We start from the raw sequence: 21,774 nt of genomic DNA on the forward strand, positions 1-21,774 counted from the left end.
GTGAATGGTTGTCTGTCCTTGTGTGTTGGCCCTGCGACAGACTGGCGACCTGTCCAGGGTGTACCCCGCCTCTCGCCCCATGACAGCTGGGATAGGCTCCAGCGCCCCCCGCGACCCTGAAAAGGAGAAGCGGAAGCGAATGGATGGATGGATGGATGGATGGATAATCTGTAGTATATCTGCAGTTTGCCTGTGTTTCCCTCTTTTTAACATTTCAAGAACAGAGTTTCTAAATGTAGCTTGCATTGTTTAGTCTGTCTGTGATCAAGCAGTGTCTTATATATAGAGCCCTGTGAAGTTTATTATAGTTTTGCTGTGGCCTCACGAAGGGCTCGGTTTTTTGGGACAAACAGGTTTAAGTTACCTGTCGCTGCAGGATACAAAGGCTGTGACATTATACTACAGTAACTTTTATCTCTGTTTTTGCTGTTACAGTGAAAGAGGAGTATCAGATGCTGTGGAGCTTATGTTAAGTCAAAACATGTATGTTGAAGTTGGATTCAGGATTATTGTTGGTGTTTGCTTTGCTGTTGTTGGTAGCTAACATAATTTTTGGTAGTTCGTTGATAAATGTATATGATTTTTGTCTTGAGATATGTGTATGACAGATAAAGGTGACAAATAAAGATCTGACTGAAAAGCAAGTCTCATCATTTGGCAGCTGTCTTCAAACACAGTAGGGTACTAAACTGGACAATTATTATAAACAACTGTATAAATTAGCTTTAATTTAAATGATCATCGGGACAAAAAAACCTTTTTTTGATTTTTTTTTTTTTTTTTTTAAATGAAAAAAACATCACATTCACTCACCAGCCACTTTATTAGATACATTTCACCAGCACTGGGTTGGACCCTCTTACTTTCAGAGCTGCTTTAATTCTTCATGGCACAGATTCAACAAGGTGCTGGAAACATTCCTCTGAGATTCTGGTTCATGTTGATGTGATAGTGTCACACAGATTTGTTCATCCATTCAGACTCCTTTCCACTCTTCTGTTGTTCAGTTAGTGAGTCCATGTGAATTACAGCCTTTGTTCCCTGTGGCACTCGGTGTGGTCTTCTGCTGCTGTAGCACATCTCCTTCAAGGTTCGACATGTTGTGTGTCCAAAGATGCTCTTCTGCATACCTTGGCTATAACAAGTGGCTACATTTTTGTCCGGAGAACTGCTGCTCATTGGATAATTTCTCTTTTTCAGGCCATTCTTTGTCAATGCCATTAGATCAGCAGTTTCTGAAATACTCTGACCAGCCCCTCCAGCACCAATAGTCATGCCATGTTCACTCACTTAATTCATCTTTTTTCATCACACTGATACTCAGTTTGAATTTCAGCAGGTTGTCTTTACCTTTGCTGGCCTATGTTTAGGTCATTAGATGTTACATTAATGAGCAGTTGAACAGATCTTATACCAATAAAGTGGCAAGTGAGTGTCAAATTTGCTAAAAAAACAAAACAAAAACAAAAAAACACGACTTTAAAAGTTGGATGACCTTTCGCCCAAATGTTTTATTTTTCTCTTTGGAAGTTTTTCTTCCACCAGCCTAGCTGTTCCTGAATTCTCCAACTAATTTGGATTCTTAGAGTGCCAAACCTCCTTCCTGTAGTTGAAAAGTGAGCTGCGAACCATGGACATGGGGTTCCATCTGCTGGCCAATTTTTAGAAGTCGCACTAAATAAATAAATAAATGAATAAATACATTTAAAGCAGAAACGATGTTTACAATAGTTTTGCTGTTCAAATATTGTATTTGGTTTTTATGGGGTAAGGATATAATTTCTTTTATAGGGTAATATGATTTTTTCTCTAGAATTTAATGTCATAGTATAATATCAGTGCTGTCAGGGTCTCCTGCATGGGTTGGGAGATGTTGTCCAACAGAAATGACAGCTTAGCCACCATTCTCCTGTCACTCAGCACCTCCAATGGGTAAAGAAGAGCATCCTAGAACAGAGCTGCCCCTCCGGATCAGCCTGTTCAGTCTCTTCCTGTCCCCAGCAGAGATGCTGCCACCCCAGCGGACCACACAGTAAAAGATGGCTGAGGCCACCATAGTCATAGAAGGTCTTCAGGAGTGGGCCCTTCACTCCAAAAGGCCTAAGCCTCCGCAGCAGGTACAGCCTGCTCTGCCCTTTCTTGTAGAAGGCATCTGAATTATGAGTCCGGACAGTTTATTGTTCAACGCCAAGGTACCTGTAGCTATCCACAGCCTCAATGTCCATACCTTGAATGTTGTTTAGTGATTACAGTGGAGGATGTTTGTGCCTGCAGAAGTCTACCACCAGCTCCTTGGTTTTTTTAGTGTTGATCTGGAGTTGGTTCTGCTGGCACCAGTCCACAAAGTCTTGGGCCAGTTCTCTGTATTCCCTGTCGTCCCCATCAGTGATGAAGCCGACTTTTGCAGAGTCATCAGAGAACTTCTGAACCCACTGGGTTGAGTTGTGGGAGAAGTCTGCAGTGTAGATGGTGAAGAGGAACGGAGCCAAAACCGTTCCCTGTGGGGCCCCCGTACTGCAGACGACCCTGTCTGACACACAGCTCTGAGTTCTCATGTACTGTGGTCGGTCGGTGAGGTAGTCCAGTATTCATGATGTGAGGTGATGGTCCACTCCTGTGTTCTCCAGCTTGTCCTTCAGAACTGTGGGGAAAATGTTGTTGAAGGCACTGGAGAAATCAAAGAACATGATTCTCACAGTGTTCCCAGCGGTCTCCAGCTGAGAGACGGAACGATGTGGGAGGTGAGTCGTAGCATCATCCACCCCAATGCCACGTTGGTAGGAAAACTGAAGTGAGTCCAGTGATGAGCTCACCAGAGGCCGAAGCTGAGCTAGGACCAGCCGCTCCAGGGTTTTCATCAGGTGGGATGTCAGAGCCACCGGCCTGTAGCTGTTCAGGTCCTTCGGACGTAGAATCTCAAGGACTCTACTGGTACAACACAAAAGGGTCTTCCAGAGCTGTGGAACTCTGCCCAGCCTCAGGCTCAGGTTGAAGATGCGCTCCATCACCCCACACAGTTGGTCTGTTTCTCCCTAATGTTTAGCAGTTAGCAGCACAACCACAGTTTAAAATTTTTAACAAGAAATAGCTTTGATCTATTAAAAGTAATAGAAAACAAATTCAACCACAGTGATTATAAGATATTCAAAGTGGGATTTTGTATATATATATTTTAGCATAGGTTTTATTATTAAGCAGGGTTTAGAGTTCATTATTATTAGAGTTCATTATTATTATTATCATCATTATTATTAGTATTATTAGTATTATTATTGTTGTTATTATTATTATTATTATTATTATTATTATTATTATTAATAATAATAATAATAATAATAATAATAATAATAATAATGTTGTTATTAGTGGTAGCAGTAGAGGTTGAGATTGTGGTAGCAGCATTAAAATCATTATTAGAGAAGCATTATTACTATAAAATAGTAAAGAGTAAAAATTCGCTTTTTTCCTCATTTGTTTTAAGCTACGCCACTTTTTGTCCCTTCACGGCCCTCGTAGCCTGCTCAGTCTAAATAACAATACTGTGGCAGCGGCGGCTCGTCTCTCAGACTCTTTAGTTGGAACTTACTGGAGTCGTCGCCTTGCGCCGATGTTAACCTAATATTTGTACCTCACTCATGAAGTGACACTACACGCTACACGATGGAGTATCTGTTCCAGGTGAAAATCGGCGCTCTGATCGGGTTGTTGCTCCTAACTCTTCTTTTTGGATTTATCCCCGCTCGGATCAAATGGTTCAGAGAGACAGATGGGACAGGTTGGTACACACTAATATGAAAAAGGAATGGCATAAGCAGCTGCTAATAGCAGCAGTATCTGTATTTGAGAGGATAAAATATGTGACTGCTATGATCTGATTTTCAAATACCGAGATCTCACCAATCTCAGCTCAAAAAGGCGGAAAGGGGGAACAAATTAATAATGTTACTTGTTCTCTGTTAGTTGTGTCTCGATGACACCAATGCCGAGCTAAACAGGAGAAGTGGCTCATTCCTGTCAGGTGTTCCCACCTCTTTTGGGATTTGCTGCCATTTACAGATAAAGGCGCAAACCTTAATTTGCAAGAAATTTAAACGAAGTTTAGTGTAGCTTCAGAAAAGCCCAGTTACAGGAGCTCAACGGTTTCACCATTGTAGCTTCCAGTGGATCACATGATCACATATCACCTCGCTGATAATGTTTTAAGTGCTGCAGCTGATTTTATTAGCCGGGTCCTGGAAACTGAACATGCGCAGCATAAGTGTTGAAAAACAGGGTGGGTCTCACACGTGGAGGGCAAGATAATGCTGTAGATATATTGATGTCTACATTTTGACTGTTTATTATTTCTAAAATCACAGCAGTCATTTATGTCAGTCTAAAGGGTTAATCTGTACAATCAAGTGAACCATCCTCTGACTTCTGGCTTCAGTCACCTGATAGCTGCGAAAAGCCTGAAGGTTAAAACTCTGTCACATTTCTAGAACACAAAAATGAAAATATGAATTTGAAAAAAATGTGTTATAGAGGTGGGTGAAGTTCGGCTTTCTTACAAGGAAGTGAAAGTATCATTTCTGGCTTACATTGCTGCTGTAGTACTCTTTGAGTCATCTTTGCTCATGAGCATTGAGAGTCATGTGTCACATGATGTTCCAACAATTCAAAGGGTGGAGGGAAATCCCGTGATTTAAAGTTGGACATGTACCATTAATCTTTCAGATTTAGGTTTAGGTTTTCTACTGAATGATCAAATGAAGCTGAAGACTAGTAGTGATTTAACAAGAGCCTGACCACTCCTGGGTTCAAAAATGATGACATCATTGTCAGTGTTCTTTATTTGTAAACAGTATGTTTCAGTGACAGGTCATAGTTTATTAGCTTCCCAGCAATACATTTCGCATACTAGTCAGTAGCATGACCCCCTACACTTTTTCTCTGTTATGTTCTAATAAAAGAAATCAACATATAAGCCAGTCCAGCTATATTACTCATAGGGGAATAATACTGACTGCCATCTGGCCAGGCCTCTGTTGTGAAAGAAATTTGATTTCCATTGGGTTTCCTGGTTATAGAAGGCTAAATAAACCAATAAAAAATCCATTATGCAGGTCAAGGTTTTACTGCTGTGTTTGAGTTTGTGCTGAAACATAAAGCATGTTTTGTCTTCCTGTTTGCAGGTATTCATCACACGTTTCTCAGTTTGATCAGCTGCTTCGCTGGTGGGGTTTTCCTGGCAGCATGTCTGCTCGACATCATTCCGGATTATCTGTCAGACATTGGCACAGTGCTGGATGCTCAGGAGGTGGAGGTATCTCGGAATAATGATTTAGATGAACTCATAAAGGAAACAATATAATATAAGATAATATATCATATATTTACAATGCATTGATCTGTCAGCGTTCCCAATTAATATTAATTTTTTGCATGAACAACCTCAGATTTTCAGATTGTCACCTATCCAAAGTATTTGTGGTCCAAAATTCAAACATATTTGCTCCACAGTGATGTGAAACCATAAGAGTGAAATGGTGTTTGTTATAGCTCAAAATGCTATTACTCCTATTAATGCTGATATTTTCTATTTCATCAATTTTCATCTTCTACAGTAGATATCCTGTCTACTATTTCCTGCCTGTGTTAAACATCTATTCACTAATTCTTGATTTTACCACATTGTCTCTGCTAACAGTTGAATCTCTGTATCTGGTCTTAAAAAGACCCCCTTTCCCCTTCCAGAGTTCATCATAGCTGCCGGCTTCTTCACTGTCCTCATACTGGAGAAGATTGTCCAGAGCTTCCGGGAGATGAGAGGGGCTCGTGAAGAGAGGGCGCCCCTTTTACATGACCATGGGCACGGCCACGGGCTAGCCACAGCCCGTGATCTGGAGAGCAGCGGCCACCACGTTCATGTAGACTTACAGGCTCACTCCTCCTTTCGTTCCTTCATGCTCTTCCTGTCTCTCTCACTCCATTCAGTTTTTGAGGGTCTTGCTATTGGCCTGCAAAGCACTGACTCGAAGGTAAGACAGAGCAAATCACCCGACGTTAACTGATCGCTCGCTCTTTTTTTAAAATTTTCTTAATCCACACAAACTTTTAAAGGATCGTAATGGCACTTCTCTCTTGCTACGTATCACACCCTTGTCAGCATTTATTTGGGAAAGTACCGCTCAGGTGAAGCTGGAGTCATATTCGCAGAACAAGTTTCAGTTCAGAGCTTCAGAAAACTTTGGCAGCAAAATGAGTCGGATTTATTTCTTCTGATCGAATGACAGCACAAGCTTCTTTCATTCACATGAAAATGTGATGTGTGTGTTCAGCTGTACTTTACAACTGAGAACAATAAAATGTCGGCTTTTAATTTGGAAACTCCTAATTACATAAAATGTATCTGTACTGTACAAAAGTCTTGAGCAACCCCCAGTTTCTTTATATTTTGCTCTGGTCTAGAGCAATAGGTCTCCAAGCTTTCTAAAGCTTTTTCTGTTTCTTTGGACATCGGCTGCTTTTTCACCCATTTTCAGTCCAGTCCCTGTACCTGACCAGTTTCAGTAGAATGGGTTTTTTTTGTTTGTTAAACCACTTAACACTGACATATGAATCATTCAAACATAAACTTATCAAAGAACCAATTTTACTTGTATCTTCAGGCATTTTGTTACCAGCAGTCTGTTTGTTGATTTGTTGCCAAAGATAACACAGTTTGACTGACATTATATCGTTTTTTACACCAACAAGGTGATTTCTGAAGAGCATTTCTCAGCATGCTGTCTCCTTTGTCCTTAAAAAAACAACAAAACAAAGCAAACAAAAAGCACACAACCAAAAGAGTAACATTGGTTATACCACATATTGATGTTCAAGCTCCTTACAATTGTATAAATATGTTGTATTGGCGTGTATGTTTGGAAGTTTCAGTAAGTCCCCGGGATGGCTTAAGACTTTTGCACAATACTCTACAAATATTGGGAATGGGAATTGATTAGAATATATCGATTCAGTTCCTCATTGATTCTCACTGGGTTGTTATTGGCTCCATTAGGAGTCACCACCATTGCTAAGCCGTAAAAAGGAAATTACATTCACACAAATCTGTTGCATGCTGTGGGTCAAATGTTTGTGCATGTTCGTTGAGGTATTTCCCCTCTTTCCTCTGTTGGAGTCGTGACTCAAAGTCATTATTACACATACCACACAGAACACTTTTCTTAAAAGTAATGGACTAAATTACTCAATTACTCCCAGGAAAAAATAATTCGTTGTACTACTCGCTAAATTAATTTCATATTACTCTGTAAAATAGCTGAAACACTTATCGGAGCCCATTACAGCAGCTGTCATAAATAAGTGTTTTATAAAACAGCTTAAGATTTTTCTGGCAGCTGGTGAATTTGTTAGAACTAAACACATAATAATTAAAAAAATGTCACAGAATAGATTCATGTATTAAATGATGACATAATTCCTGATAGCATTAAACTTCTAGAATTTAGCCCCAGCCGTAATACACCTAGTCATCTACATGCTGTTGTTTGTTTCATTGTAAATTACAGCTTTATAACACAAAGTAAAATAAAAACATCTAAAATGTCTTTATTTTTTCCAGGTACTGGAGATCTGCATCGCTATTCTTGTTCATAAGAGCATCATCGTGTTCAGCCTGTCTGTGAAGCTGGTCCAGAGCACAGTTCACCCACTGTGGGTTACCGCTTACATCGTAGTGTTTGCCTTGATGTCTCCTTTAGGCATCGCCATCGGCATCGGTGTGATGGAGGCTCAGCTGACAGCCGGACCTCTGATCCAGGCCGTGCTGGAGGGGCTCGCTGCAGGCACGTTTGTTTACATCACTTTCCTGGAGATTCTCCCGCATGAGCTGAATTCCCCCGGGAATCAGCTCCTTAAGGTGATGTTCATCCTGATCGGCTTCACCATCATGGCAGGTTTGACATTTTTGGGTTGAAACTGACATTTCGTCACTTTCGGCTGACGTTGCTGTCAGGATATCCCTTGCATGTGTTGTGCAGCTCCCACAGATTCACTTCACTTTGTTAGACAGAGACAAACTTAAAGGAAGACGTAGCTTTGCTGCCACAGGGTTACACCTATTCCTGAAGTTGTTCATTTCAAAGGAGCGTGACAACATTTGGCATTTTATTGCTTTCCTTTACGTTTTAACTTTTACAGTATTGCATATTGAAACACAGAGGACCAAGACATTAGGAATCAATGCCAACAAATGCTATGAAATACATCACATAGTATTAAAAATAATTGTAAGCAAACGTGTTTCTAAAATGTGACACATCCTAATATTTCTGTTTTAATTTGCATCTGTATTTAACTTTGTGGTAATTCACCAATGTTTTTATTTTAATGTACTTTAATGTTCAAGAGTGCTTCCATATAGTTACATATTTGTGTTTTATTTTCCCTTTGTCCTTTCAAACTTTTTAACCCACCCCCCAACTAAGTAATATCTTGCCATTTATTTATTACATATTTTTAAAAGTGTTTTATGCATTTATGCTTAAACATGAATTTTCAAGGGAGAATTGGTACTGGGGGTTGTTGTGTAAGAGGGAAAATAAAACATAACAATAAATAAATATAAATATTAAAAAAATTAATGATAAGTTCATAATAAAACGGAAATATCACTGGTAAAAATTAAATCAAAAAACATTATTACTACAGAGGTAAATAAATACAGATGCAAATTAAATTAAATCAGTCAAAAGTTTGTCCAAACTTGTGACTGGATTGTGTTTCTGTCACATTTTATGAATGATATACATTTGTTTATATATATACTTTATTTGTATATCGGTTTTTGATTTGGGCAGTTTTGGTCCTCCATAAAGATGAACTACTGACTGCTGTGCTGCATTTGTTGAATTCATCGCTGATGTTGTTTTGAAATGCATGCAGAACGAACTTTCAGGATATGCACATCACCACTGAAACAAAGGGGCAGTCTTATAAATATGACCTCTTTTAATTCATTCAATCACTATGTATCGGTGCCTCCAGAGCTTTAATATTTATAAATCGCAAGGTCAGCGGAGAAGTTTGACAGTTACTTCTTTCCGAAATGCACTGATTGTTTCTTTACTTTTGTTTCACGCATGTTGTTCTTTACAGTTGGCTCAGTTGGGTAGTTGGACTTTGTAAACTGGTTTTTCACTGACCCGGTCTTATTTACTAAATGTTGTTTTTCCAGTGATTTTATTAAGTTCTTACATATTGTTCTTAATACTATCTTGCTTTTATTTCTTATTACTGAAAATATGATGCATCACTACTATTTTAAAAAGGGTTGCAGGTCTAGTATAAAGTACCATATTTCAGCCTGCTTACACTCCAAGTACTGACTGTGTTTTTATATTTAAGCAGTGAAGTATCTCTTGTGTAATCTTCTGACTCCACATACGTGCAAAAAGCAGGAAGTATAAATTTGATTGGCATGAAAAGGACACTGTCATCAAAAAAAGTGTTAATGACATGACATGTCACATGCCTCCCCTTTTTTATTTTTATTTTTTAATGTCACCTTTGGTTAGCCCAGTGGTTCCCAAACTTTTTTTGCCAGGCCACTTTTTTTTCTTCTTTTCAAGAAAAATGTTCGCGCGCCCCCCCCCCCAACCTACCCCCCCCGCACGCGCACAAACACATCCTCCAAACACACACATATTTTGTTTACAAACTCCATTGCGGTTTATTTCACACCTCAAACATTTAGTAAACAATTAAGCAAATACAAGTAAACGGCAATAAATTACAGGTAGTAATAAAATAAACTACTAACTCTTTTACGCTGCGTCCACACCTACACGGGTATTTTTGAAAACGCAGCTGTTTCTATGCGTTTGGGCTTTTCGTCAACACGTAAACTGCGTTGCGATTCACCGAAAACGGAGATTATTTAAAACTCCTTTTTTGCGTTTACGTGTGGACGAGGATTACAGAGTTCGTCACGCAACGACAAAGGTATGTGCCTCTTTTCACGTCACGCTGTGCGCCACGTTATTGTTTACATGAGATGAAATGCAGAATGGCAGATAGAGACAAAATACTGTTAATCTGACTATCTGCAGGTTTTACACGCTTACATATACACACGCAGTTACTGTCCCTCCATTTAGAAAGGCAGAGGCGTCACGGTGTAATTATTTTACATATAGTTGTTTTTCTCCTGTGTAATAATATTCAACATTGTTATCAATACATTTTTAAAAAAATGCCTCTCTGTGCAAAATGGGTTTAAACACATAAACAGCTGTGGGATCCTGTTTGTCCGTGATTTGAACCGGGGGAACAAATTACGGCAGGATCAGCCTGATATTATTTGTATCCCACTGTAACTTTACTGCATATAGAGCTAACATGTCCAAGATGTCAGGAGTAGTTAGTCATTACAAGAAGTGTTTGTGAACTAAAAATCAAGAATGTGGGATCCTGTTTGTCCGTGATTTGGAGAGCCCAGCGCGTGCTCCCGACGCAGGGAAACTAATTTTGCAGGGGAGACCTACCTCGGCACTTGTGCAGGTGAAGCCAAAGGGAAGATATGCTTCACCATATTTTCCTGTCTTTGGCTTGGAAGGAAGTTGGTTTGGAAACATATTTGGCGATGCTTCATCTCCTGCTTTGCGTTTATGTGGGAGCCCCGTCAAAAACCTGTCCAGTGTCCAAGCGCTCTTTTTTTTTTTTTTTTTTCTTTTCATACCGCGCCCCCCTGCAATGGCTCTGTGCCCCCCCCCCCTAGGGGGCGGGCCCCACACTTTGGGAACCTCGGGGTTAGCCAAAGAAATAAAAGCCACTCCTTTTCTTTAGCACAACATCACCCAGTTTGCACTCTAACATATAAAAATCATTTGAAAACCTTGACTGTCTTTTTATAAGCAAACTACATGTATATTTTGTGCCTTATGGTCATTCTTCTCATGAGAAACACGACTGTTTTTTCTTAACCTTTTCAAAGTAAAAAGGAACTTAAAAAAATGAGTGCAAGTGCTGGTTCTTTCTTTGTTGTTGTTGTTGTTGTTTACAACGGAGCTGTCTCATCGTCTCATCGTCTGCTTTCACTCACACATGATCTCACGCATGAACCCCAAATGTCATCATTCTCTGACTTCAAACCAAAAACTGCAAAATAAATAAGGCAAATTTAAAGTAATGGAACTAACACACATACAGAGATTCCTTCATTTTTGAGTGGGATGTGAAAAGAGGAAGAATTTTTAAAAGAGGAAGACCACAGAGAGGGTTCATGATTGCAGGGTTGTGGTATAACTACGGGCAAATGATGTCCTGTGGTGACCTCTAAAGGGAGCAGGTGAAAGAAAAACGAGTCCGATGTGAATATTTAACTTAACAAATTGGGTTTTTAAAAATTTTGCGTGGTGTATTTGGGGGGTGGGGGTTTGCATTTGGCAGCAGATTACTGGAACCACTTGGTGGGAGTGTTGATGTTCTGTCTAATAGCCTCATCCAAAATGGACAGCATACCAAACAGACAGAAATAAGAGACTTAAATTTAAGTTTTTAGGAATACCATTTAGTGATTACATGTAGGTACACCAAGGCAACATTTCAAGAAGGTATTTTAACATTTGAAAACACTCTGGTCACCTCACTTAATTTTCTTTTTAAGTAGTAATTTAGTGTGGAACAACCAGGGTCTAAATAATAAAAACAGTGATATCAAAGTTGTATGCTGGCTGACTGGAGATCTTGAAATAATAATTTTACTTTTAGCATTTAATTTTTAGTACATCATCTTTGTTTCCTTAGATCTTTAATACACTGTAGATTTTGCCCTAATAATTCCCAAGCATCCACTTAGTTTAGTGTAAGTCCCCTTTGTGCCCCCAAATGTTGGCAGTGCCTCTACTACTTGCAGTGTCGTGTGGTGCACTGTCAGGGAGTGACAGCTATGTTATGAGGGGAACCTTGCACTGTAAAAAGATGCACAGTATAATTCGCACTTCAGAGGTCATTAGACTGCACTGAACAGCTCGAAATTCTTCTTTATTAGGTTTGTGGTCACAGAGTCCTGCTTGTTGGCTTGCAGGGTGACATAACTGACAGGAATTCCTTCACATCTTTGAACTTTACTGTATCCCAGAGACAAGAACAAAAAAACCCCATAGCCACATCTGATGCGATACACGGAGGAGTGGTTAACCCCTGACTGCCTCTGTAAGGAAATGAGAGCTTATTCAGAAAAAAAAAAGGAAATCACTAATGAGAGCCTGTGATAGACGAACAATGACACAGTAAGCCTGCCAGTTCTGGATGACAGAGGCCTCAGTGTGTGGAGGAAAGACCCGGTAGAGCATCAAGCTTTAGTGTGGGGTGGACGGTTTACCCATACCTCATTAACCTCCTTACAGTAATGCCATTGAATACTCCCATTTTGTCTCGCCGACATATTGCAGATTACATCCTAAGTACCTAAAATGCTCTACTTTTGCTGCGATGGCACAACTTGGTCTTAGGAAGCACAATGTCACAAACCACGTGAAAAACATTATTTGGTTTTTTTATAATTGCACAGAAATATTTTTTTTTTGAATGCACACCACATTTCAAAGATTGTTGCCATTTAAAAAAAAATGAAAAATGTCATATGACTCATCTAGCCATTAAAGATACAGTCAATCATTGTTTCAACCTTATGTGATTAAAGAAATGAATGTTTTACTAAAAGATAATGATCGATTTGTGTGTATTTACGTCTTCCAACAAACTGATGCGTTCACATAAACTTGGTAATAATCCATTAAAAATGCATAAGAGCAGGCCAGTTATTGGAAACCACTATGTTGCCCGCCATCTTGAATACAGTGGCCGAGATGGACATCTTAGTTCTGCCTACAGCATAGAAGTGCGACCATCCCCACTCTGGACAGCTGACAACAAGCCAGCTAAAAAACAAGCACATAAGCTAACATTACGCCAGCTATGTTTGCCTTGAGTGTCCTAAGAACCTTTGACTCTGATACTGAACGAGCAGGGAGAGCTCAGAAAGCTCACTTTTAAGGAAACTGATCTTGATCTTCAACAAAATTCAACGCAGTTGAATTCAAGGAGTTCCCTCCTTGTCCGTACTCAGCCTCTCCACCAGGATTCATTACATTCTGTTCGGTAGGTTTTATGTCATCTGTCTTAAAGACAAAACAAGGAAAGAGAAAAAGAATGGGGAATAGAAACTAATGGCTGGCAGTCTTAAAAAGCTTAAACTAAAGAAAAACAAAAAACCTTAAAACAGACACACATCTTCATTAATACACATAAACATGTATACATATACATGTAAAGACTGCATTCTCTCCTGCTTACACTTATGATCAATTAATAAATCACCTAGTTAGACTAATTACATTTTAACCAATTCAACATCTATTTTAATGAGTTACCGCATTGGCATTTCATAAGTAGCACACAAAAAGAATGTTTTGACCAGACAATGGCACTTAGATAAAATATTAGGGGGTGCTCATGAACTCACAAATCATACTAGAGGGAACATAACAAATTTCATATCAAACATATGTCACAGTAACTACAAATGTTTAGTAGTATTAAGGTCACTCACGGTCAGCTAGAATGAACAACCAATAAAAGAAACTCTAAAAGAAATAAAGCAAAACATGGATTCTCACTTCCTGCAATTAGTGAGAGGGACTAAAAGAGAGGCCAGTTTGTCTGATATTGTGCAGTCATGGATAAGTAATCCATAATGTGGGACCCAAAACAAATGATCCCCTCTGAGGAGGATTTCAAAGAATGTGCATAAAGGAATAGCTAATGGTCCTCTCGCTCATATGACATTCCCACCTTTCATGTCACATGTGCTGGGTTAACAGTACATGTGACATGAAAGGTGGGATTTCTCCTACATCAGTGATAGTAAAATGCATATTTCATGAGAATGTGGAAATAAGCGCTAATAAGAACTGTTATGGACGGTTTGGTCCAGGGTACGGTGGTCCTAAGGTGCAAAACAAAAAACACACCACTTTGTTTAATTTTCTCAATGAAAGGGTTTCCTTTATTCTTATTTTGAAGGCAGCACAGTGGTCACCTCACTGCAAGAAGTTCCTAAGCTTGATTCCTTAAGCCAGACCAGGCTCCCCACAGCGCTGACTTGGATCAGCAGAAGAAAACGGATGTTTGGCTCTTTTGTGTATTTGTATCTACATCAAGAGCAAAAAAAAAAAAAAAAAGCTGAGCCATATACCTGTTCAATAAATTTTTTTTCATACAATTAAAAAAAATTAAATTATTTCTCTTTTTAATTCAATTTTAAAAAAAATTTCTTGCATGTTTCATTTTGGCACCATAAGACTCCATCCCAGCTCACGCTTTGCATTGCAGTTTGCATCATCTAGATTAGCCACCTGTTGTAATCCACTGTGTCATTTTAATCCTACTTTGAGTGACGTTTTTTTTTTCCCAGTAACTCCTCCCCTCGTGGTCCTCTCTGTCCCTGCTGTCTCCTCTGCCACTCTGTAGGTCTCTGATCCTGTCTGCTCGAGGTAAGGCTGCTCAGCTCTAAATCAGTCGATAGACAGATAAACACAGATAAATAATATGTGAGCACTTTGAGGATATATGTATCATATTTAGTGTAGTAACTAAAAATCACATTTAAAAGAAAATATTTTGGATGTCAATTGACAGAAACCTTGTTTTTACTTTAATTAATACGTCTTTCTTAGTTTAAATGAAGGGTTTATGCATTTGTGTTAAGCTTCTTCTATTGTTTGCTGCACTGCAATTAGGTTTGAATTTTGCACTCTAAAGAGCCTAACACACTCACTGAAGAGGAACTTCAGCACCTGTGTCATGATTCTTGGTTAAAGAGCTTTAACTCAATTATAACAATTATTTGGCTTTACACAGAATACAGAATTTAAACTATTTAAGCAAGTTGTTTATATATATATATTTTTTTTAAAAACCCTTTTCAATTTAAAAAAATGCTTTCAGTCAAGCTGCTTAATGAGCAATACAATACATTAAAGACCCACCTCTTCATTTTGAATGCTATTGCTTCCTCCTGGTGATGTTGTATTTGTGTAGTTCTCAGATTATGTCATACATCATTAACTGAAAGAGAGTCTGCATGGTTTCTTTTCGGTGTAATGTGGTCACGTTCTGTTTGTGCCAAATCTTCTTCCTCCACAGTTTTAGCGTCGCTGCTGTGAGACGCTGCAACCATGGCTACTGTAAGTTCAATTTCTCTGCAACAGTCCAGAGTGCTTCAGTCTCACTTTATCTCTGTTTACAGCAGTTAGGTCAGTTTCTGGCCTCAGTTCAGTGGTTCAGTGTGGGCTAAAAGCATTAGAGGGCTTTGAGGTCTAACTGTCAGCACATGATGCTGCTTAGTATTGTTATTGTGCCAGTAAATGCTGGCTCCGGGATGGGTCCTTAAGCTGTTTTTAAGAAATGGAAGTCCTTTAGAAGTCCTTTCTGCAATCATGTGAAACAGATTAACCAGACGTTCGCTGGCATGCATCGTTTGGAGTCCGGAGGTCCTTGGACCCATTTTTTGCACAATACATGCATACTTTTGTTTTTATTTGAAAACTACTAAAGCCTGAAACGATGAAGTAAAACACAAACAATAAAGAAGGATTTTAACATGGATTTTTTGTCATGCAGACTGGTACTTTTCGCATGGTGTCAGAGGAGGAGCAAGCAATGAGGTCAAAGCTGGAGCATTTGACAGTGAAGGATCATGGGCCTGTGTTTGGGCTGTGCCACAAACTGCCTGGCCACACTGTGCAAAAGGTAAAGTAAGCATAGTTTTTAATGGCAGCAAATACACATGACTCATACATATGCTCCTAGAATGGCTCAGGGTTCATGTTGATGTTACCCTTCCAGGCGAAGGATGAGCTTAATGAGACAGATGAGAGACGGGCGTCATCACTGAAGGACCTGCGGGCCTTGATGAAAGAGAAGGCGGCCGATGGAGACGACCTGGCCAAGCTGATCCTGGAGCGCTTTGGGGACAAACCCGACTCTGTGTTCCTGCGCTTCCTCAGAGCTCGCAAGTTTGACGTCGACAGGGCCCACGAGCTCATGAAAGGTGATTTCCAACCTACTAAATACAACTTTATGAGAAGCACTTTATTTCATTGAGTAGAGAGTTTTTGCTTGCATCATTTTGGCACCCATGCGCTTCAGTAATTGATGGTGAGGCCTCTTTTGTGCTCCTCGTATGCATGAACCCCAGGCCATCGCTGAGGCAGGGGGGCATGTGTTCATTAATTGGGAGCTTTGAGATTCCTCTGAGTGAGCTGACAAAGCTGTTCTTTGTGTGTCCAAATGGGACGGCAGGTTTGCTTCACTTGTAAGTCCGCCACGTTCTGCTGAGAACTTCTGCTGCTCTGGGAGTGGAGTGAGATTAAAAAGAGCAGTTCGACAATAGTGAGGACACCATATGACTTGCCCTGCACACATAAAAATCTCGATCTTTTTTCAATCCTCCAAATGATCAGAATGTTGTTTCCTAATGGGTCCAAATGATGCCCATTTATTATTCCAATAATATAATAATGTAATATGCCATTAAACCTTGAGCTGATCTTAAACCTAGTAACCTTAACTCAAGCATCGGCATAATTCTGGAACCAGAAATTCTGAATCTTGGTGCTGCTGTTGTTGGAATACTCCATCCCCACAAAAACAGAAAAAACACACATGCAAATTCATCAATATATAAAAGTTGTTCCGTGTGAGACTGGAATCCATGCACATCCAGATGGACTGTCTTTCTCTCTCTCTCTCTCCCGCTCTCTCTCTCTCATAAACACATTTACTGTGGGTTAATTGGTGCCTTGCTTGTAGATGGACTGGAGCCCCACTGAGACAGGACTATCATTGTGTGGGTGCATCAGCAACCTGCAGTGCTATGTACACTGTGGGGTTGTGAGTTATAATTATCCAGTGAGAGAATTCAATTCAATTCAATTCAGTTTTATTTATATAGCACCATCACCTCAAGGCACTTTATATTGTAAGGTAAAGACCCTACAAACCCAACAATCCAATAATCCCCTTTGAGCAAGCACTTGGTGACAGTGGGAAGGAAAAACTCCCTTTTAACAGGATAAAACCTCCGCCAGGACCAGGCACAGGGATGAGCAGCCATCTACCACGACTGATTGGTGGTGATGGGAGGAAAACGGGATAGATGCGCTGTGAAAGAGAGACAGAGACGAATAATAACTAATGAGAATGCAGCTGATCTGTTGGTTGTGGTTCTCCAGGTTATGTGCGCTTCAGGAAGGAGTATCCTGAGCTTTTTGAGAACCTGACCCCCGAGGCAGTCCGCAGCACAGTCGAAGCGGGATACCCAGTGGTTCTGCCCAGCAGAGACAAGTACGGCCGCGTGGTCCTGCTCTTTAACATCGACAGCTGGGACCTGGAGGAGATCACCTTCGATGAGGTACCCGTAAAGCTGCCCCGCACAGCTGCAGCTCACTCATCCAAGGGTACTCTGTGAAATATATATCCTTTTGCGTTTAACAGGTTTTGAGGGCATACTGCGTGATCCTGGAGAAGCTGCTCGAGAATGACGAGACCCAGATCAATGGATTTGTGCTGATTGAGAACTTCAAAGGCTTCACAATGCAGCATGCCTCAGGAATTAAGCCGGCTGAGCTCAAGAAGATGGTGGACATGCTGCAGGTTAGGGCTGGGCGATATGGCCTAAAATCCATATCGCAGTATAATTTGAAGCATGTGCCGTAACGATATATATCGCGATATATTCTCTTCTTCTGTATACCGTATTTTCCGCACTATAAGGCACATTTAAAATCCTTTAATTTTCTCAGAAATCGACAGTGCACCTTATAATCCGGTGCACCTTATGTATGCATTCTGGTTATGCTCACTGACCTCAAACCGATTTTATGTGGTACACGGCACTCAAAAGTCAAAATGTTTTAGTACAACTTTGGTAAGATACGAAGCCGCACAGCTTGATGGATTGTCAGAGCATTACAGCTACAGTAGTCAGGAGCCTCGTGGAGTAATCTGGGTCCAAAACTTCATCCTTTCTTAGGTCCCAAAGTTAAACAAACACTGCGGCACACTGAGAGTTAAAAAACGGTCTAAATTCTTTTATCTTTAATAAAATTAAAGTTGCTGCTTTACCAGGTGTTTAAGTTTAACATCCAGGCATCCATGAAAACAGACTTTATTAAATTTAATGGAGTTAGAAGTTAGCAGGAAGTTAGCTCGCTAGTTTCCACCTAAACATGATATAGCATGTTCTGACTGAGAGATTTCTGAAAAAATTAAGACGTACCAGTCTGCTATCACTTCCAACATAAATGAAGACAGAAAATTAAACAGCAGTGACTTTTTTAGGGTTGCTGAAGTTGGACTAGCTGATGATGTGCTACGTAATCGCTAGCGACACAGCTATGTTAGCATAACATAAACACAGTGAAGCTGGAGGATGAATGCTAACTTTTTTTTCCACTGGATAAAAGTTAACGCGAGGGCAGTGTTGCCAACTTAGCGACTTTGTCGCTATATTTAGCGAGTTTTCAGACCCCCTTAGCGACTTTTTTTCTAAAAAGCGACTAGCGACAAATCTGGCGACTTTTTCTGGTATTATTGGAGACTCATTTAAGACGAATTTTTGACGTGAAAGCGCGTATCGCTCTTACTCTCAACGAGCAGCGGTGCTGCCGTGGGCACCTCACTCGTGCCAAAGCGCTTACGGGCAGAGGATAGTCCTCCCCCAGCTGCTATCAGGGCAGCTGGGGCATAACTGCAAATGAATCGCGCATGAGCGAAGCCGCTGCTCCCGCACTGACTGTAACGCAGTCAGTTCTTTTACCGTTATGTTGTTTTGTGGATCACACGGTTTAAAACTACTTATAAACACACACACAAAGTAACTCCACCAGAGTGCCTATTTCGGGTCACTTTTGCCGGTACAAGCCCGGATAAAGGAGCAGGGTTGGAATTGTGACAGTAAAAAAACAACAATTGCTAAAAGAAATGTAATTTGTAGTTCTAAATGCATTTAGGACGTTTTTAACTCACTTTATGTCTCTTCCACAATGTTATTTTTCTCTACTACAACATAGGTTACAATTACATTAGCATGACCAATTATGTAAATTAGGCCATGACGTTATTTAGCGACTTGTAGTGACTTTTAGGACAGCCAATAGCGATTTTTCTTACTGAGGAGTTAGGGACAAATGCAATCGCATGGCAGGATGCTGTAAACCAGGGGTGTCGAACTCCAGGCCTCGAGGGCCGGTGTCCTGCAAGTTTTAGATCTCACCCTGGATCAGTACACCTGAAACAAATGATTAGCTCATTACCAGGCCTCTGGAGAACTTCAAGACATGTTGAGGAGGTAATTTAGCCATTTAAATCAGCTGTGATGGATCAAGGACGCATCTAAAACCTGCAGGACACCGGCCCTCGAGGATGGAGTTCGACACCTGTGCTGTAAACGGACCAAACTTCAGTCAGGAGAACAACTGAGATAATCAGATGGGAATAGAGCAGCTGCGAGAGAATTCAACATTAATGAATCAATGGTACGGAAGTGGAGGAAGCGCAGTTTTGGACTTTCCTCATATTCCAAAAGGTGATTCGTCTCTTCACTATTACTGTCGCCCGGCATAATTTGCAGATGATATTGCTTGCAGCCGCTGCAATGCTTTTGACCAAAACAGGCGCAGCTTGATGACACCGTCAAAATGCGCTATCGTGGTAGAGCGGTCTAGTAATTGTAAATGGCCTGCATTTGTATAGCGCTTTACTTAGTCCCTAAGGACCCCAAAGCACTTTACACTACATTCAGTCATTCACACACTGGTGATGACAAGCTACATTGTAGCCACAGCTGCCCTGGGGCGCACTGACAGAAGCGAGGCTGCCGGACACTGGCGCCACCGGGCCCTCTGACCACCACCAGCAGGCAAACATGGGGTTAGTATCTTGCCCAAGGATATTTGGCATGCAGCCAGGAGGCAGCCTGGGATCGAACCACCGACCTTCTGATTAGTGGCTGACCTGCTCTGCCACCTGAGCTACAGCCACCCCAGCCACAGTCAAAATCTCTACCTTTGGGCAAATTCATATAGTTTCTACCGTATACCGTTTATACCGCCCACCACTACTGCAGGCCCAAACAGCCTCAGAATGAAAGCTGATGTGGAGCCTCAAACTATTTTATTTTCCTCGTGTTTTTTTTCTGCAGGACTCGTTCCCAGCCCGTTTCAAAGCAGTTCACGTTATTCACCAGCCTTGGTACTTCACCACTACCTACAACGTGGTTAAACCCTTCATGAAGAGCAAGCTGCTGGAGAGGGTAAAGATAAGGGACACAGACAGCTGATAGCAGCTATATTTTTTTGGGTTTTAAATCTAAGCTACACCTTTAAATGCTGATTCTAACTTCCCTCAGGTCTCTGTTCATGGTGATGAACTGGACAACTACCTCAAAGAATTCGATGCAGACATCCTGCCTTCAGACTTTGATGGAAAAGCACCGGTGGCCGACTACCAGGCCATCGCCACCAAGCTTTTTGGCTCTGAAGACACCGCTCTCTGAAGAAACAATCCTCCCATTTCAAATCCAAGAGTAGAGCCTTTTACCTGAAGTGCTTTTTGTGTGATCAGATCAGATGTGTGGTCTGTATTAAGGCTAGATTTTTACTTTTTTTTTTTTTAAATTCAGGCAGTACATAGACATATGTAGGGTTAGAAGCAGGGGATGGTTTGTGTTATATAAATGGAAAAGGGTAAAGGATGTTGTTTAGATATAAAAGCGAGAATAACTGATAGTAATCACTTGTTACTTTACACTGACATGTACTGACAATCTTCTCATGTATGACATGTATGAGTGGAGGAAGAATGACAGAGCTGGTCAAGATCACAGCCAGACTGATTTGTGTTTGGTGTGCTTTGCCTCATAGATCAGTCCGCTGTACACAGAACAACCTTTTGCTTACGACCCCGTGATACAGATTCAGTGTAGCAAAGTCTCAAAGGGTGAATGTGGGATTGATATCCAGAGGGAAAACTAATAAGGGATGAGGCTACATTACATTATTGTTTTAGAATAAACGGCCTCCTGATGCAGTGCCTTAAATAGAAACAGTTGCTTGCCTCAGTGGCCTTGCTTCAACATATCATGTGAGGCGTGAAACCCAGACGCCTGATGTACCAAGAAGATGCATTCTGGAGGTTGCACTGGATTGAAAAATGTCAAATAAAATCTTTTTTGTGCATCTTTTTTTTTTTTATTATTAATTACCATTTTTATCATTTGTTCTATATTTTAACCAGCTAAACCCACTCTAGGGTTAAATGGTTAAACCAGGGTTAATTAATGAGTATATTTAAAGTGATGGAGGTTTAAATTAGAGACTGAATGATGTGCGATTTGTTTTAAAGGCCGATAACCAGTCTTGATATTTGGTGATTTAAAAATCTGTTATTCTGATGTAGTGGCTGATATTTTTTTTTTCTTTCAGACATATGAACCATAAACAGATTTCCCACACGTTTTTTGTATTGTTTTTTGTTTGTTTAATACTCTGCCCAGGGCTGGGCATTTTCAGCTCAGGCTGAAAAAATCAGCTCGGGCATTTTGACTAGAGATCAGCACTCCAGGAATTACAGGAAAAGCCAAAAAGCCTTTGAATGAAAACAAACGCTGTCGTGACAGTGATGTACACTGTCTTGATGGTATATATGTATGATTTCTATACATTT

The 21,774-nt window shown here is 40.4% G+C and overlaps 2 protein-coding genes and 1 long non-coding RNA gene across 3 annotated transcripts; 2 read left to right on the forward strand and 1 right to left on the reverse strand.

The window, feature by feature from the left end:
• Positions 1-3,529: 3,529 nt before the first annotated feature.
• slc39a1 (solute carrier family 39 member 1) lies at positions 3,530-9,625 on the forward strand. The gene is made up of 4 exons (XM_031744534.2): positions 3,530-3,775; positions 5,175-5,305; positions 5,718-6,020; positions 7,607-9,625. The coding sequence occupies exons 1-4, from the start codon at positions 3,661-3,663 to the stop codon at positions 7,958-7,960; spliced, it is 903 nt and encodes a 300-aa protein (XP_031600394.1). The 5' UTR covers positions 3,530-3,660; the 3' UTR covers positions 7,961-9,625.
• A 4,545-nt stretch (positions 9,626-14,170) lies between these two features.
• LOC120437680 lies at positions 14,171-15,165 on the reverse strand. Its single transcript, XR_005611340.1, has 3 exons — positions 15,036-15,165; positions 14,436-14,556; positions 14,171-14,198 (listed from the first exon to the last, which is right to left on the reverse strand). It is a non-coding gene; the product is annotated as an uncharacterized LOC120437680 (long non-coding RNA).
• LOC116324014 (retinaldehyde-binding protein 1-like) lies at positions 14,451-21,562 on the forward strand. The gene is made up of 8 exons (XM_031744542.2): positions 14,451-14,540; positions 15,193-15,233; positions 15,670-15,798; positions 15,895-16,099; positions 17,283-17,461; positions 17,545-17,703; positions 20,252-20,362; positions 20,459-21,562. Exons 2-8 carry the CDS (start codon positions 15,225-15,227, stop codon positions 20,603-20,605), a joined length of 939 nt encoding a protein of 312 aa, XP_031600402.1. The 5' UTR covers positions 14,451-14,540; positions 15,193-15,224; the 3' UTR covers positions 20,606-21,562.
• The last annotated feature ends 212 nt before the right edge of the window (positions 21,563-21,774 follow it).

This window comes from Oreochromis aureus, linkage group 1, assembly GCF_013358895.1.
Source record: "Oreochromis aureus strain Israel breed Guangdong linkage group 1, ZZ_aureus, whole genome shotgun sequence".
Lineage (NCBI taxonomy): Eukaryota > Metazoa > Chordata > Actinopteri > Cichliformes > Cichlidae > Oreochromis > Oreochromis aureus.

Excerpts from the sequence above, each read along its gene's own strand:
- slc39a1 (XM_031744534.2), top strand. The coding sequence starts at position 3,661 with ATGGAGTATCTGTTCCAGGTGAAAATCGGCGCTCTGATCGGGTTGTTG. Across the intron at positions 5,306-5,717 it reads TGGATGCTCAGGAGGTGGAG|ACCCCCTTTCCCCTTCCAGA; the intron begins GTATCTCGGAAT and ends GGTCTTAAAAAG. Across the intron at positions 6,021-7,606 it reads TGCAAAGCACTGACTCGAAG|GTACTGGAGATCTGCATCGC; the intron begins GTAAGACAGAGC and ends TATTTTTTCCAG.
- LOC116324014 (XM_031744542.2), top strand. Across the intron at positions 17,462-17,544 it reads AGGAGATCACCTTCGATGAG|GTTTTGAGGGCATACTGCGT; the intron begins GTACCCGTAAAG and ends TGCGTTTAACAG. Across the intron at positions 20,363-20,458 it reads AGAGCAAGCTGCTGGAGAGG|GTCTCTGTTCATGGTGATGA; the intron begins GTAAAGATAAGG and ends AACTTCCCTCAG.